The 17,651-nt window shown below is 37.1% G+C and overlaps 1 protein-coding gene across 3 annotated transcripts in view; it reads left to right on the top strand.

Moving 5' to 3' along the window:
- Positions 1–17,651, top strand: part of ARL13B (ADP ribosylation factor like GTPase 13B) — a 59,827-nt gene that overhangs the window by 34,572 nt on the left and 7,604 nt on the right. For all 3 annotated transcript variants that reach the window (XM_008061892.1, XM_021714368.1, XM_008061891.1), the window contains 6 exons: positions 834–939; positions 1,883–2,085; positions 6,076–6,184; positions 10,192–10,417; positions 13,762–13,878; positions 14,823–14,891. In XM_008061892.1, the coding sequence (XP_008060083.1) occupies positions 834–939; positions 1,883–2,085; positions 6,076–6,184; positions 10,192–10,417; positions 13,762–13,878; positions 14,823–14,891 (830 nt within the window). The remainder of the gene's footprint in view (positions 1–833; positions 940–1,882; positions 2,086–6,075; positions 6,185–10,191; positions 10,418–13,761; positions 13,879–14,822; positions 14,892–17,651) is intronic.

Raw genomic sequence — 17,651 nt, 5'->3', positions numbered from 1 at the left:
GCGGCCACTGCACTCCAGTCTGGGCGAAAGAGTGAGACTCCAACTCACAAAAAAAAAAGATTAATGGAGAAAGAGAAACAATGGTATGTGGGGGAAGATGTTGCTTTTAGTTCTGCTGATGTTCCGTTTGAGGAGTCTGTCAGACATGAAGTCGATAATGAGTAGGGTGTTTACTGGGGAAGAAATCAGCCTTCATAACCCACAGAGCTGGGGTTAGTTTCTGTAACAGACAAAATTGTTTGTCATCTGCCCTTATGTGTTACTTTTCTTTTCTTTCTTTTTTTTTTTTTCGAGTTGGAATCTCACTCTGTTGCCCAGACTGGAGTGCAGTGGCCGCTCCCGGCCACCGCAGCCTCAACTCTGCTGGGCTCCGGCGATCCTTCCGCCTCAGCCTTCCGAGTAGCTGGAACTACAGGTGCGCACTACCACGCCCAGCTACTTTTTTTTAATTTATTGTAGAGATAAGGTCTCACCAAGTTGCCCAGGCGGGTCTCGAACCCGTGGGCTCAGGCAATCCACTCACCTCAGCCTCCTAAAGTGCGGGATTACAGGCTGAGCCGTGGAGCCCGGCTTTTTTTGTTTGTTTGTTTGTTTTGCTTATGTGTTTTTTTTTTTAAACACTTCTCTTTATTTGATATCCCTTTTATAGGCCAGTTCTTATTTTAGCAATAATACATAAGGCAAAATGATTAAATTTATACTACAATATTTTAAAAAACCTGTGTGTTCTGTAATCAGATTTGAAACTTGGGAACAGAAGAATATGGTCAAAATATCCTTAAGTTGCCATCCAATTACATATGTGCTATTAAGCACCTTTGTTTGCCTTCTAGGTTGGCAAATAAACAAGACAAGGAAGGAGCTTTAGGAGAAGCTGATGTGATTGAATGCCTGTCTTTGGAAAAACTGGTCAATGAGCACAAGTGCCTGTGTCAAATAGTAAGTTTTTGGTCTTTTTTTCTGCCTTTTGAAATAGGTTTAGTATAACATAGTTTTGGGAAGGTAATAGCAATTAGAAAACAGTACTTCAAAGAAATTTTTTTTTTTTATCCAAGAAATCACACTCTCATTTTTCTGTTGATATTACTCATATACTGTAATACTTGTTTTCATTTTGTTTGTCATTGGCTTTCATAAACTATCTTTCCATGATTTCAAATATTTTCACATTTGCTTCTTATTTAAGATTATGCTGATAGGATCTGTAAGCTATACCAACACACCATGGTATGAACTATATGAAATGGGAAAGCAAAATATAAATATAAAATTTAAACATATGAGAGATGTATAATGAGTTTTGAAAAATCATATTAAAAGAATTGTCATACATTCTTAAGGAAGATGAACAGAGGACTTAATCATTTATTTTAGTTTCAAAAAAGATCATTAGGCTGTCAATCTTATGGATGCTTATTGCTGTAAATGTCAGTATAAGGAATTCAGACTTCCTGATATTTTTAATAATAGAGGTATTTTTCTTATGGCAGTTTGATTTTGTCTTTCAGTAAGCTTGCTTTACAATTATAACCAGTTTTGTCAACTTCCTATGTCATAGTGTCTCTCAGAGCTTACAGATATTATCTGTAAAATATTTCAATTTCTATATACTAATGTTAGGAGTTATTGCAAAGGTGTAGTTTTGAAGTTAAAGAAGCACGTTTCATATCATTAATTTAATGGCATAAATTTGATTTTCTAGTAATCATACTTTATTAAATTAGGGGGGAATTGTGCAAATTTATATTTTGTAAGTTAAATAAGCAGGTGTTTCATATCACCAATTTAAATGACTTAAATTTTATTTGCCAATAATTGTACTTTATTAATAGAATTGTGGGGAGAACTTTTACTCTTTGAGTCAAATAAGTTTCTGTTTTAGGAACCTTGCTCAGCAGTCTTGGGGTATGGAAAGAAAATTGACAAATCCATTAAAAAAGGCCTTTATTGGCTGCTACATATCATTGCGAGAGACTTTGATGCCTTAAATGAACGCATCCAAAAAGATACAACAGAACAGCGTGCTCTTGAGGAGCAAGAGAAACGAGAAAGGGCTGAGCGAGTGCGGAAATTGCGAGAAGAAAGGTAAGAAGGTTAATTATGCACAAAAGTACCTCTGAAGCATCAAAATCACAACACATTTATGAATGATTTATTCTGTATGTTCGGTTTCCTCTTTCTATATGAAGGAAGACACTAAATTTTCTATTTATAGAGTTCTAACTTTCTAGTATGATAGTAATTAAATGTATTACTCACATAGTCATTATTTTCCACAGTTTAAAATGTTTATCTCTTATTTCTTAGGGACACTTTTCATGTAGTGGTTCTCAATGCAAAATGTGATTTTGTTTTTGGGGAACGTTTGGCAAGTTCTGGCAACATTTTTAGTTGTTACAGCTGGTGGGAACGGTAGACTGCTTCTGGCATCCAGGGAATAGAGGCTAGCGATGCTGCCAGCCTTCCCGTGATACACAGGACAGCCCCTACCACAAGAATGATCAGGCCTAACATGTCCATAGTGCTGACATTGAGGAACCTCTTTAATCTCCGCAAAACCAAAGGTTACTATTAGACAGTTACTATACTCAAGCAAAATCTGATCCAAAGTTGCCTTCTTCGGCAAAGTTATGTTGGTCCTCGTGTGTTTTAACATAGTCACAGCCTAGTAGATAAGAACCCACTGTCGCCGGTGATCTCTTTGTGGGGTGCTTCCTGGTATTGTGACAGCAATTCCCTGATAACTGGAATATTTCATTTAATTCAGAGATAGGACTTAAAGGAAAGAAGTATTTATAGAGATGGCTGTCCACCCCCAAGTGCTTAATAATATGAGCATGACTCTCATTAGGTATCTCTTGATATCAGAGAAAGAATGGGGTGCATGGTTTGGCAGCTGCTGATAGGAGGTTTTAGTTCCTGTGAGAATTTGGTTTTCTGTCCTAAACATATGTTTTCATGATATAAAGATTAGTACAACCAATCTTTTATGTAAGTATACCTTTCACATATTTATGCAAATTAGGTATATGAGCCAGGCATGGCTGCTGTAATCCCAGCACTTTGGGAGGTAGAGGTGAGAGGATTGGTTGAGTTCAGGGGTTTGAGACAAAAACAAAAGTGACAACAAAATATTTGAGTTGGATAAAGGAAATTTGATGTTAGGAATTTTTTAACGTTTTGGCCTTTTCTGTACTGACTCTCTAGATCATGTCATGGCAGACTTTCCCCTTTCTTCCTTTCTTCTTAACCAAGCCAGTTGTAGTCTGAAACCTCTCCTATTGAGTTGATCCTCTATAATTAAAAGTAAATTGGCACCGGGTATGGTGGCTCAAGCCTGTAATCCTAGCACTTTGGGAGGCGGAGAGAGAAGATTGTATGAGCCCAGGGTTTGAGACCAGCCTGGGCAACTTGACAAGACCTGACTCAAAAGAAAAAAAACAAAACAATAAGTTGGCATTCAGAAAGAAACAACCTTTTTTCTTCACTACATCCAATCTGGTCATTTCTAGTGTTTTTGAAAAACAGTGATGCATACTATGTGAAAATAGTATACCTGAAAGTATATACCTGAAATTGCTTACCGATATGAGTAACATTAATAACAATGACTATCTTATGAGTACTTTTACAGAATGTTCTCACAGATATTGCTTTATCTGATCCTTGATCAGAGACCCATGAAATGGTTATTTTTGTCCACATTTGTGGGAAACCTAAGGTTCAAAGACCTGAGTTCAAAGTCACAGAAGTAGTAAATTACAGATCCCCAAATTGTGGCTCCCTAGATTAGTAATGAAAGGGTATATATTTCCGTCTAGAACACAGTTAATAAATGTCATAGTCATGGACATTCACATAGCTGTACTATACTTACAGTCGAGTTGAAGGTCCAAAGTGCTCATTTTTCTGCCTTTGCTAGTTTTAGTAATTTATTAGTCTTCACGTATGGGGCAACATTAACTGTAAATCACAGAGATAGTAAATGTTTCAGCAGTCACTAATATGGAAATATTTGTTTAATATGAATGACATATGGCAACTTATTTTTATAGCCTCTTATACTATTATGTAACAATTGTTATCCAGTTGTCCAAATATGATATCCAACTTGATAATGTATATCACTTTTACATTACTACTTTGTCATATACTTCCATAGGATCACTTCATAGATGTCCTGCTGTTTTATTTATTTATTTTTATTTTTTAAATTTTTTGAGGTGGGATCTTACCTATCACCCAGGCTGGAGTGCAGTGGCATGACCACTGCTTACTGCAGCTTCGACCTCCTGGGATCAGGCAATTCTTCTGTCTCAGCCTCCTGAGTAGCTGGAGCTACAGGCAGCTACCACCACACCCATCTAATTAAAAAAATTTTTTTGTAGACACTGAGTTTGGCTATGTTGCCCAGACTGGTCTCAAACTCGTAGGTTTAAGCAATCCTCCCACTTCTGCCTCCCAGAGTCCTGGGATTCCTGGTGTGAGCAATTTTGCCTGGTCTGATCTTTTACTTTAATATAATAAGCAAGAAACATGTTTGCACAGAAATAGAAACATAGGTTGAGTTAAAGGAAGGTTTTCCCAGTTTTATTTTACAACAGAAGATGTAGCCCTTAAGAAGAGAGCTAACAAGAGGACTTATTTATTTGTTAACACCAGTAAAAAGCATTGATTTGGAGGTAATTAATAAGTCGATCAATGTACACCCTTGGCACATGGAAAAAATAATTTGCACATTGATATTAAGAAGTCAGTCATAGCCGGGTGTGGTGGCGTGCGTCTGTAGTTCCAGCTACTTGGAAGGCTGAGGCAGAAGGATCACCAAAGCCCAGCAGGTTGAGGCTGTGGTAGCCGTGAGTGTGCCACTGCACTCCAGCCTGGGTGACAAGAGTGAGATTCCAACTAAAAAAAACAAAACAAAACAAAACCAAGAAGTCAGTCATAGACAATGTCACTTTTGTCAGCATTTCTTTCTTTCAAAATTCAAATGGAATGATTAATCTTTACATGGTGTAGAGGCCTATCACCTGCATAAGAATTTCTGAAATGCTCTCAGTAATTAAAAGCCATGTGTAAGGGAACTAGAAATTGACCTTCCATACGATCTAGCAATCCCCCTCCTGGGAATATATCCATAGCAGCACAAATCATTCTACAAAAAAGATACCTGCACTCGCATGTTCATTGTTGCACTATTCACAATAGCAAAAACATGGAACCAACCCTACTGCCCATCCAAAGTAGACTGGATACAGAAAATTTGGTACATAAACACCATGGGATACTCCCCGATCATAAAGAAGAACAAAATCATGGACTTTTCAGCAAATTGGGTGAAATTGGAGACAATCAATCCTAGCGATCTATCACAGAAACAAAGAACCAAAAACCACATGTTCTCACTCGTATGTGGTACCTGAACATTACTCACAATAGCACAAGGTAGGGATCGTCAGTTGTGGGATACGACCAGGGGAGGGAGGAAGGGGGGGACATACAACAACATAGAGGGTACCTGATCCTATACCAGGGGATGTGAGGACCAGTTGGAGGCCCAAACTTCACCTGCACATAAATTACTTAAATACATACTCCTGACTTGTACCCTATATCTTTAAAATAAAATAAAGTATTTTTACAAAGCCATGTCTAGATGTTTAAATTACTAAGTTTTGTTTTTGTTTTGTTTTGTTTTTTGAATTGGAGTCTCACTCTGTCACCCAGACTGGAGTGCAGTAGCCGCTCCCGGCCACTGCAGCCTCGACCTACTGGGCTCCGGCGATCCTTCTGCCTCAGCCTTCCAAGTAGCTGGAACTACAAGGCACGCGCTACCACACCCGGCTAATTTTTTTTTATTTATTGTAGAGATGAGGTCTCGTCTGCCCAGGTGGCTCTCGAACCTGCGGGCTCAGGCAATCCACTTACCTCATCCTCCCAAAGGCGCAGGATTACAGGCTGAGCCACCGAGCCCGGTTAAATTACTAAGTTTATTTGCCATAAACCTATTGCAGATGTTCTTAAACATGGTTCAGCACTTTCTCAGAATTTCATTTTTTTCCCCTCAAACAATAGAAAGCAAAGAGAAGAGGAGCAAGCTGAGCTCGATGGAACCGGTGGTCTGACTGAGTTGGACCCAGAACCAACTAATCCTTTCCAGCCAATAGCGTCTGTGATCATTGAGGTAGGATGGTGACAGATGTCATCTTTGTATCTTACATTTTAACGTGGGAAGTTAGGAATGGAGGTGGGGAGTTGGGAAAGGAGACAGGGAACTAGAAGACTAGAAGTGTTTCTCCCGAGAGATTATTTTGAAAAGAAATAAAAGATGTGAGACTAATTAAAGGTTTTTCTCTTCTTATCTTTTGATCTACTGTTAAACAGGAAATATGACTTCAGAATTAAATGACAATGAAAATCAAGGATGAATGAAGCAATTGTTAGAGTTGCTGTGTTAGTAAATCTATATTTTGTCATTTATTTCTTGTGGTAGTAACGTATTTACTCTTACTTACATTGTCTGTGTTTTCATCATGCTATTACTGTCCCTTTGCAATAACATTTAGAGGCTTATAATGCATTAGAGCCCAGAAACTATTTTCTGTTTTTTTTTAGGATACTTAATGATGTTTCAAATTACAGTAAATCCTTCTATATCTGAATACCATTTATTTTCATTTTAAATCATCAGAAAATTTACCAACATTGATTTGTAGATTTTAATTATAAAGAAGGGGTCTTAGCTAGGCATAGTGACCCACGCCCGTAATCCCAGCACTTTGAGAGGCAGAGGTGAGAGGATTACCTGAGCTCAGGGGTTCGAGACCAGCCTGGGGAACTTGGCGAGACCTCATCTCTACAATAAATAAAAAAAATTAGCTGGGTGTGATGACGCACACCTGTAGTTCCAGCTACTTGGAAGACTGAGGCGGAAGGATCACATGAGCCTAGCAGGTCAAGGTTGCAGTGGTCGTGAGCGTGCCACTGTACTCCAGCCTGAGTGACAGAGTGAGACTGTGACTCAAAAAAAAAAAAAGAAGGAAAGTGTCGTGTGTGTGTGCACGCACGCGCGTCTGTATTTTTGTTTTCATTTTCTGCTAGTGTTCAGAATTTGTACTGACTCTGCTTAGTGACCTTCAGCAGACATGCATCCCCCAAGACATTGCTTCCTAAACTTCCTCCATTTACTCAGAGCCAGAAAGGAGGATGGTTATTTAAACTCTGGGCTGCTTCGTAGGAAGGAGGCAGCTCCCACCACGGGTAAGAAGTTGTTTGGATAGTGTGGGTGATCCTTTATTTAATGCAAGCAATCTTAAGTTGCTTAGGTACTAGAAGGTAAGTTGTGTTCCATCTTTCATTAACCTCACTGCACTCACATGAAATAGGTGCTTTTCTAAGTATAGTAATGCCATCTTAATAGCATGACCTAATGTTTTATCTCCTTGCTACCAGATGTTATATTCGTTGAGTTTTGTTTTTTGTTCTTTTAAAAACGTTGATAGAAAAAAAGGAAATCAAGTTTTACTTTTTACTTGAAACATTAATATACTCTGTGTGTCTAATAAAGCTCACTTTATAAATAATGACCAATCATTTCATAGTACCGTAGGTATAATTACTTATAAGACCCTACTGCTTCACTCAGCATTGTATTTTTCACAATATAAAGAATCAAACAATCCTGGTGACATATATAAAAAGTTCCTGAGTTAATACATGTCTTGGGGGAGATAAAGTTATTATGCTTTTAAGCCATGATAATTTTAAGAAGTTGGTCAGTAAAGAAATGAAAACAAATTACCTGTACTCTCCTTTTATGCATACAAACCTTCTCTCTCTTTCTCTCTCTCTTTTTTTTTTTTTTTTTTTTGAGTTGGAGTCTCACTCCGTCGCCCAGACTGGAGTGCAGTGGCCGCTCCCGGCCACCGCAGCCTCGACCTGCTGGGCTCCGGCGATCCTTCTGCCTCAGCCTTCCAAGTAGCCAGAATTACAGGCGCGCGCAACCACGCCCGGCTGATTTTTTTTTGATTTATTGTAGAGATGAGGTCTCGCTGCCCAGGCGGGCCGCGAACCCGCGGGCTCAGGCAATCCACTCACCTCAGCCTCCCAAAGGCGCGGGATGACAGGCTGAGCCACCGAGCCTGGCTTCTCTCTTTTTTTTTTAAACAAAACTTCTCCTTTAGTCTGTTTGCATTGTGCAGAAGCATCAAATGCACCTTTGACAGAGAGATCAATGGAACGGATAGTAATAAGCCTAACTGTGTATGAGTATTCAGTATAAAATAAAGGTAACATTTAAACTCTCAGGAAAAAGAATATTGGAACAACTGAACGATCACTTGGAAAAAAGTTAAATTACCGAATACTGTATATCCAGTTAAATTTCAGAAGTATCAAAGACTTAAATGTATTTAAAAAGTGAAGTCTTAAAAATATTAATAGATAATACAGGTAAATATTGATAAGCTTAGAGGAGGAAAAAGTTTCAAGCCCGGACAGTCAAGCCACTAATCAATCATAAAGTGAAAAATGGTTGGTTCTTATCATATTCTATTTATTTATTTATATATTTCTTTCTTTCTTTTTGAGTCAGAGTTACTCTGTTACCTAGGCTGGAGAAGCAGTAATATGATCATGCTTATTGCTGCCTTGATTTCCTGGACTCAGGCAGTCCTTCCATCACAGCCTTCCTAGTAGCTGGTACTACAGGCATGTGCTACCATGCTCGACTAATTTTTTTTTATTTTTTGTAGAGATGAGTTCTTGCTATGTTGCCCAGTCCGGTCTGCATCTGCTAAACTCAAGTGATTTTACCACAGCCTCCTAGAGTGTTGAGATTATAGGCGTGAGCCACTGTGCCCAGAGCTGTTCTACAAAGTGAAAACAAAAATAAACATAACAAACCCTAGTGAAAATTAGGGCATATCATCCCATGTGACTAGTCCTAGTGGCACATAGGAAAACAAAATAACTCTTACAAGTTACTGTGAAAATAATGAGAATCCAATAAAAAAGTGGGCATTTGGTTACCAGAGGCAGTTGAAAAAATTAAAATGTCAATAAGGGTATTTAATAATTCAACTTTCCTAGTGATAAAAAAATTAAACTCAGTTAAATCAAATTAATTAAGACAACAGTAAGGTAAAAAGTGAAATATTGATTAATTTGGGAAAGAGATGTATATATACATATATATATCTGGCCAAATATATATGTGTGTGTGTGTGTTTTCTTTTTTCTTTCTTTCTTTTTTTTTTGACTTGTTTTTGGTAAAGATAGAGTCTCTCTATGTTACCCAAGCTGGTCTCAAAATTTTGGCCCCAAGTCATCCTTCTTCCTCAGCCTTCCAAAGTACTGGGATTCCGTGAACCACGGTACCTGGTCTGGCAGACATATAGAAAGTCAGTAATGATATGCATCATTGAAAAAAGGTAGAGCAAAGTCACTTTCCCAACCCTTTGCCTGGGGCATAAATAAATTCAGTTTTTGAAGGGAAGTTTGGGACTCTGTTACATTTTAAAATGTGCTTACCCACTTATCCAACAGTTCTACTGTTAGGAATTTAATCTAAAAAACTATTAGGATGACAATTTTAAAAAATAATAGTATACAATTGGAAGTACATCTTCATCCATTGATAGGGAAATGGTAAAGTTAGTAATGCCATAACCTTCTAAAATAATTTATAAAAATAATTGATAATTGATTAAAATAATAGTAGCTAACCCTTAAATAGCATTTGCTATATGTGAAGTACTATTCCAAGCGCTGCGTGTATTCATTGACATGGAAAGAAATATATATTGTTAATAAAAACTTCAACTGTTCTTTGTTTAGACAACAGACTCATAAATATGTATATATAGAAAGAATTGCATTTGTGTATGTTTGTGGGTGATGTATGTCTGTGCATGTGGGTGTAGGCAGAGAAAAGTACCTCTTGGTGATTATACACTGATAGTGATCATCCTAGATTGTGGAATTATTGGTAACATTTGTTTTCTTTCTCTGTGGTTACTGAAAGCTTGGCAATTAGCATGTTTTAATGATATGTTCAACAAATAATTTTTAAACTAGAAATCTCACCATGCCTTGAAGTTACCAAATGCTATTAAGGTATTTGATTCCTCCATTAAAACTATCTTAGATATAACCTTTATAATATGATACTATGTTTTATTTTTTTGTTAGAATGAAAAAAAACTTGAAAAAGAAAAAAATAAGCAGAAGATGGAGAAAGGCAGTGATGACTGCCACCTAAAACACAGAATAGAACCTGAGCAAATAGAGACCCAGAGCCAGATTGGTGACAGTAGCCAAAAAAATGATGAACTTGGACTAGTAGACAATTATAAGGAGGCCTTAACACAACAGCTGGAGAATGAAGATGAGACAGATCAGCGATCATCAGAATCAGGTGACACAGCTAGTTATCTATGGTGATTTCCATGTGTATTTATAAATAAAGCCTATATACTTCATTTAGCATGTTTATTTTCACCAAAAAGTACTGTAATTTTTTTGTCTTCAAGTGTCATGATTTTCTCATATTTTTTAATGACTCATTAGCCAATTTGTTCCTAAAATTTATTTTTTTATTTTTATTTTTTGTTTTTAGTAGGCATCTCACTCTGTCTCTCAGACTGGAGTACAGTGACATGCTCATGGCCACCACAGCCTCGACCTGCTGGACTCAGGTGACCCTTCCACCTCAGTCTTCCAAGTAGCTGGAATCACAGGTGCACACCACCATACCCAGCTCATTTTTTAAATTTATTGTAGAGACGAAGTCTCGCCGAGTTGCCCAGGCTGGTCTTGAAACCCTGAACTCAGGCAATTCTGTTGCCTCTGCCTCCCAAAGTGCTGAGATTACAGGTATAAGCCACTGCACTCGGCTAATATGTTTTTTTCCCATGATGACATAAAATGTGACTCATTGTAACCATCAAATTTTCAGCAGAAAATTCAATTTTATTTTTGTAAATTTGGAATACAGGATAGTGTTCAAATATCCTTGGAATGTATGGAACATCTCTAAAGCTTTTTTTAAAAAAGTGTTTTGTAAGCCTTATAATGCTACTGCAGCATCATTTTCATTGTTGACTGGCTATTTCTCTAGGATACAGACATCATTAGTAGAACGTGTTTTAAAAGTCTTGTCAAAAGTTACTTTTCTCTTGTTTTGATATCATGTAAGGCCAGGCATAGTGGCTGATACATGTAATCCCAGCACTTTTGGAGGCCGAAGCGGGAGAATTGCTTGGGGCCAGGAGTTCCAGACCAGCTTAGGCAGCATAGTAAGACTTTGTCTTTATAAAAATATCCAAATAATTAGCTGGGTGTGGTAGCATGTGTCTGTAGTCCCAGCTATTCAGGAGGCTGAGGTGAAAGCATCACCTGAGCTCAGAAGATTAAGGCAGCAGTGAGCTGTGATCATGCTACTGCACAAGTCTGGGTGACAGAGTGAGACCCTGACTCAAAAAAAAAAAGAAAGGTTAAAAATTAAAAAAATAAAATAAAAAAATCTTCAACCTACAATTGCTTTTTTTCCGAACTGATTATATGGTTTAATAGAACTTTCATGTCTTATGTTGCCAGAGAGATAGTCCACATTTGGAATCAGACAACCTGGAATAGAATCTTGACTCTCATCTAGTAGATATATATGTTAAGTTATATAGCATTCTTCATCTCTAAAATGGGGATTAACAACATCATCTTTCTTCACAGAGCTTTTAGGGTGACATATAAAATAGCTTTACAATGTTCCTAGCAGTGTGTGCCATGTGAGAGTTGCCAAATAATTGTCACTTCCCTGCATTTCTAGTTAGTGATATGACTTCGTGGAGATAATAATTTGTTATAATATCACATGATATATGAAAATAAGACTTCAATCCTTGAGGTACTTTGGCTAACATGAATATTTTGCTAGATTAAAAATATTAGACTTGCAAGTTATGCTTTTTGTCAGTTGGGAAGTTAGGACAGTCATGTTTGTACTCATATACCTCTGTCAGCAGAGTTCAAAAGAATGAAGATGCATTATAGTGGTCTCTTCAAGTTTGTAAAAAGTATGCTAACACTGACATATTGTTAAAGAACAAAATGATTTGGCAAATGATTTGAAAATAAAGCATAGGGAGATCTAAGAGAGTAAGCAGTATAACTACAATAATAATATTACATTTTAACTTTGAAACATGTCTTGAGATGCTCTGTATTATTCAACACAGCATTGGGCTATTTAGCATAGCAATCCTGGGTGTATTAGCCCCACTATATAAATGAGGAAACCAAGGACTTGAGGAGGTTGATAACTGGTTTAAGATCATACATCTTATCTGTGTATAGGCAGAGACCTCAGTCCAGACCATCTGGTCCCATCTTCTGTTCTCTCATGACCCTGAGCTCTGCCCATCCTCAAGTACCTTATTTTGTGGAGCTCTCTTTGTATTCCTCCAGTTGTAAAACTTACTGTTTTAATGTAAAAAGACTTCTTTCTATCTGGAGTAAAATGTTTCAAATGACACGAATTTATATAGAAAAATAATTTGTTTCTAAATATGTTTGTTTTTCTTGCTTTGTAGGCTTCACAGATACTAGATATTTTTTATGTTACAGATAATTCCCATTTTAAATAATATATTACGTATAGAAATAAATTAAGCAGTTTGAAATTGTCTGTTGAGGTACTGCAATAGGCTGGACGTGGAGGCTTATGCCTGTAATCCCAACACTGTGGGAGGCAGAGGCGAGAGGATTGCCTGAGTGTAGGAGCGTGAGACCAGCCTGAACAACATGGCGAGACCTCATTTCTATAGTAAATCAGAAAATTAGTTGGACGTGGTGGTGCGGGCTTGTAGTTCCAGCTACTTGGAAGGCTGAGATGAAAGGATCGCCTGAGTCCAGCAGGTCGAGGCTGCAGTGGCCGTGAGCACGCCACTGCACTCCAGCCTGGGTGGTGGAGTGAGACTCTGACTCAAAAAAAAAAAAAAAAAAGAAATATTGCAGTAATTTTGATGTTCTAAATTTGGTTACTACTGTGCAATCCTGGTTTACGTTGTTAAAATTTACACATTAGCATAGATATCCTTAAAATGTTTGTTTATGCTTAAGTAAGACTTTGTAATTTTTTTTAAAGAAAGAACAGAAATTCAATTCTGCTAGTCTACTAATATAGTTTCAATTACATATATTCGTATTGGGTATTCCTTGTTCGAAGCATCAGTGAGCAAGATTTTTAGATTTGACTAGGATCTTTATTCACATTTCAAAGGATTGTTTGGGGACTATTTATACTTAGAATCATTCTACATAACCCAGTGAGAAAGTCAAATATATTATATGGCCCAGACCTGAATACTGTAGCCTTTGTCCCCAGGCCGTTCTGAGTTTCATGGAAACTGCTGCAATTAGACGATCATGTTTGTTTTGTATGACGTTTGGAAGAAATGCAGTTGCTTTTGTAAATGTGACCTTTTCTTTTTGTTTTCCAAAAAACCTCTCTTAGAACTCAAAACAGACTTTTGGCTGTTTGTATCATATTCGATAATCATTCATTCATTCAATAAGCCATCACTTAAAACATTTATTCTTAGTAAATGCAAGTTCACATTTGGTTATTAATGACATTCCAAAGTTGAATAGAAGATGTTTCTGTGTTAATAATACCGATATTCTTGTTTTATTCTTTGCTTTCTATTATAAAAGTTCACTTTCCCCCCAAAGGTAAAAAGTTTCATGTTTATATTCTTGTAGATAATGGCAAAAGGAAAACTAAGAAGCTAAGAATGAAAAGGAGTCACCGGGTAGAACCAATTAACCCAGATGACTCTGCTCCTAAGAGTCCAGCACCAGCCCCACCGCCGCCTCCTAGTGAGTCAATTGATACTTATACTGAGTTTAGAAATGCTGCGTTAAACAATAGAGAAAAAAGAAGGAAAAAAGGGTATAGTTTTTATTCAGTATGCTCATTATTTTGTGGATTTCTGAAAAATAATCACTCTAATTTGTTCAAAATTTGTCGACATAAATATCAATTGCTTTTTTAAATCAGAAAAAAAATTTTATAAAAATAAAAAACAAAAGAAGAAACTATTAAGAAAACCTTACCCAGTACTTCCTAGAATATGTTGAAATTCTGTTTGAAATATCAGTACCCAGATTGCTGAAAATAATTTGTTTCATGGATGGGTGGCTAATGTGAGCTTTTAAAAAATTGGACATTTTATCTTTAAAGTTAACATTTGAACCAGGATGTATTAATTTGTCTAATATGTTTCTAACATAGCTACCTACCTTCTAGGTTTTTATGAGGATTAAATGGAGTAATACACGTAAAATACTGGGACATAACTGTACCATAACTGTCACTTTTCAGTACTAAGCATAGTACCTCACTTACTATCGGTGCTCAATAAACATCTGATGACCAGATCAATGTGTTTATCGTGCCCGTAGAGCACTGTTATAGGGTTTTAGATAGTGACGTTTTCTTTTAGAATGTTTTAAATACTCAATTCTAGTATTTCATTTATTTAAAAAAATTTAGTCTCTGCTAGGGGTTAGTTATGATGGTAGTGAAGGTGTTTATATTTTTAATTAACATGAATGAAACCTAAAGCATATGTTAGCAGCCTATAACTAATTTTAAAATAGAATTCATTTAAAGTAGGTTTATGGCTCTTCACGACTGTGGTGTCCTTCAGTTTATTTGAATTGACATTGAATGTTGTGCACACTTCTGCAAGACAGGGATCTCAACAGACCTAAGGCGACATTGTTTAACAGTGTTTTTAAATGTTTTTCTCTTTCTGTAGTTGGCTGGGGAACCCCTAAAGTCACTAGACTTCCAAAACTTGAGCCTCTTGGTGAAACACGTCATAATGGTAATGCAAATGTCTGTGTATATCACATCCACTTCTCTATACCGCATTACTTCAGCAAACATACATTTCACTTTTGGAAGCCTTTCAAATTCACAGCCATCCTTTTTCATTACACTTTTTTTGTTAGTTTTTTTCCTTAAGTACGCTCTGCATCTGTATAATTTTGTTTGATGTTTACCATAGAATACAAAGGTAAAAAGAATTAATACTTTGTGTTTATTCATGATGTATTTATGGAAGTAGTTATGAAAAGGGTAAGCTTTTCAAACAATTAAAATGAGACATAGCAATTATACTTACAGTTAAAAAGCTGCAGTGTCCCCTATGTGCTCAATAATACAGCATAATTTTTCTGTCTACTTCTTAGACACCCAGATGCATAATATTAAAATCAAGTAAAGATCAACACAGTTTGTAAAATCAGAGATCAACTCAGTAAACCAAATAAAATTTGGCTAAATAGAAAGTTACTAAAAGTTTTATTCAATTAAGAGAAGAATTTTATTTTTAAAATTTTCTTTTTAAATTTTATTTTTGAGATGGAGTCTCTCACTCTGTCACCCAGGCTAGAGTGCAGTGGCATGATCATAGCTCACTGCAGCCTCAGACTCCTGGGCTCAAATGATCCTCCTGCCTCAGCCTCTGGGGTATCTGGGACCACAGATGTGTGCTACCATGCCTGACTAATAAAAAAAAGTGTTTTTTTGTAGAGACAAATTCTTGTGTTGCCCAGGCTGACCTCAAACATTGTGGCCTCTAGTGATTCTCCCATCTTGGCTTCCCAAAGTGCTGGGATTACAGGTGTGAGCCACCATACCCACCAGGAGAACAATCTTGTTTGAGTCATTTTACATGAAGTCCAGCCAGTATATGGCTTAAGAACTCCAGGTTGCAAAAACTAGGGAAAGGACAATTAGGAGTGGCCTAAATGCCTAGTAATACAGGTAGAAGTTCTGGTTACAGACCATTAGTCTGGGTTCTTTTAGTAAGATATTTCTAGAATACAAAAGAATAATTTTATGTAATTGTAGCCCAATAAACTTGTCTGCTGACAACTGAGTTCCCTTTTTGATGACTCTGTGTTTACCTAATCTAGAACTTGGTTTCATTTACTAGAAAAAAAAGAAGTTTAATCTTTAGAAAAGCATTATCATATAATTATTTGAAATATTGTGTATATTATGTAAACTATGTAAAGTATTTTTATTCAGAGTGCATAAATATAAATGTGCTATTTGCTTTTTTTTCCAGAATTATTTAAGTCAGTAATGAAATATTTCTTGATAATCATCAGTGAAAACTAACCTTTTTTTTGAGCTGGAGTCTCACTCCATCGCCAGGCTGGAGTGCAGCGGCATGCTTATGACCACTCCAGCGTTGATCTCCTGGGCTCAGGCAATCCTTCCACCTCAGCCTTCCAAGTAGTCAGAACTATAGGTGCGCGCTATCACACCTGGCTAATTTTTTTATTTATTGTAGAGATGAGATCTTGCCAAGTTCCCCGGGCTGGTCTTGATCCCCTGAGCTCAGGCAATTCCCTCACCTCGACCTCCCAAAGTGCTGGGATTACATGCTTGAGCCACCGCGCCCAACCTTTTTTTACATTTTTAAAGACAGAAAAGTTTGTCCTTAGCTTATATCAGAATCACTGAATGGTCTTTCCATTGGAATCACATATCTCTGTTTAATTTACTGACTTTACATAATGATGTTTATATTGAGTGTAGTAGATTCGTTCCTGTTTTGTAATATGATTCAGCAAACTTGTATACATTAGAATACATTGTTAATTTAAAGATTTACTGTGTGGTTATAAAAGACTAGGTAAGTTAGTGTGTGTATGTATGTGTATACCAACACACATATAAAGAAAAAAATATTAATTTTCATAAGACAGTTTTTTTTTTTTTTACTGAGTCATCATTCAACCAGCAACTGTTTTATATTTGACACTATCTAAACCATTGGTCACAACAAGATGAATAAGAAATCCTTCCTGCCTTTGTGAGGATCCTAGTGTAATAGAGAAGACAGTATCTCAGTTCACTCTAGTGTGTATGGCAGTAAGTCCTGTGGTATACAGTTGTGTACGAGCTGCATGGGCAGTTAGAACTGAGAGTTCAGGGAATGAGAAGAGTGAGCAGAGAAACAGACTATTCAAAGGCAGAGAGGTAGGAAAGAATATTGTGTATTTGGAGAAGGGCATGAAGTTACTTGTGACTGAAGCTTAGGTTCTTGTGCACAGAGTGGGTAAGAAAGAGAAAATTTTAAACTATGGAGAGTGTGGAAATGGAATTCTGGCTTAGGGTCAGATTGTGTAAGTCTTCATATATATGTTAAGATGTCTGGACTTTCTATAATTTTCAAGGCATACTCTTTTTTCTTTTTTTGTGAGTTGGAGTCTCAGTGTTGCCCAGGCTGGAGTGCAGTGGCATGCTCACGGCTACCACAGCCTCAACCTGCTGGGCTTAGGTGATCCTTCTGCCTCAGCCTTCCAAGTAACCGGAACTAGAAATGCACACCACCACGCCTGGCTAGTTTTTGTGATTTATTGCAGAGACGAGAGCTCGCCAAGTTGCCCAGGCTGGTCTCGAACATCTGGGCTCAGGCAGTCCTTTCGCCTTGGCCTCCCAAAGTACTGGGATTACAGGCTGAGCCAATGTGCCTGGCCTAAATTGTGTACTTCCTATTTCTTTTCTTTTCTTTTTTTGAGATGAGGTCTTGCCAAGTTGCCCAGGCTGGTCTCAAACTCTTGGGCTC

The sequence above is a fragment of the Carlito syrichta genome, unplaced genomic scaffold, assembly GCF_000164805.1.
Source record: "Carlito syrichta isolate Samal-C Ts95f unplaced genomic scaffold, Tarsius_syrichta-2.0.1 Scaffold305637, whole genome shotgun sequence".
Taxonomy (NCBI): Eukaryota; Metazoa; Chordata; class Mammalia; order Primates; family Tarsiidae; genus Carlito; species Carlito syrichta.
Note: the sequence above shows the minus strand (reverse complement) of the source record. Positions and strands in the feature narration are given on the sequence as shown.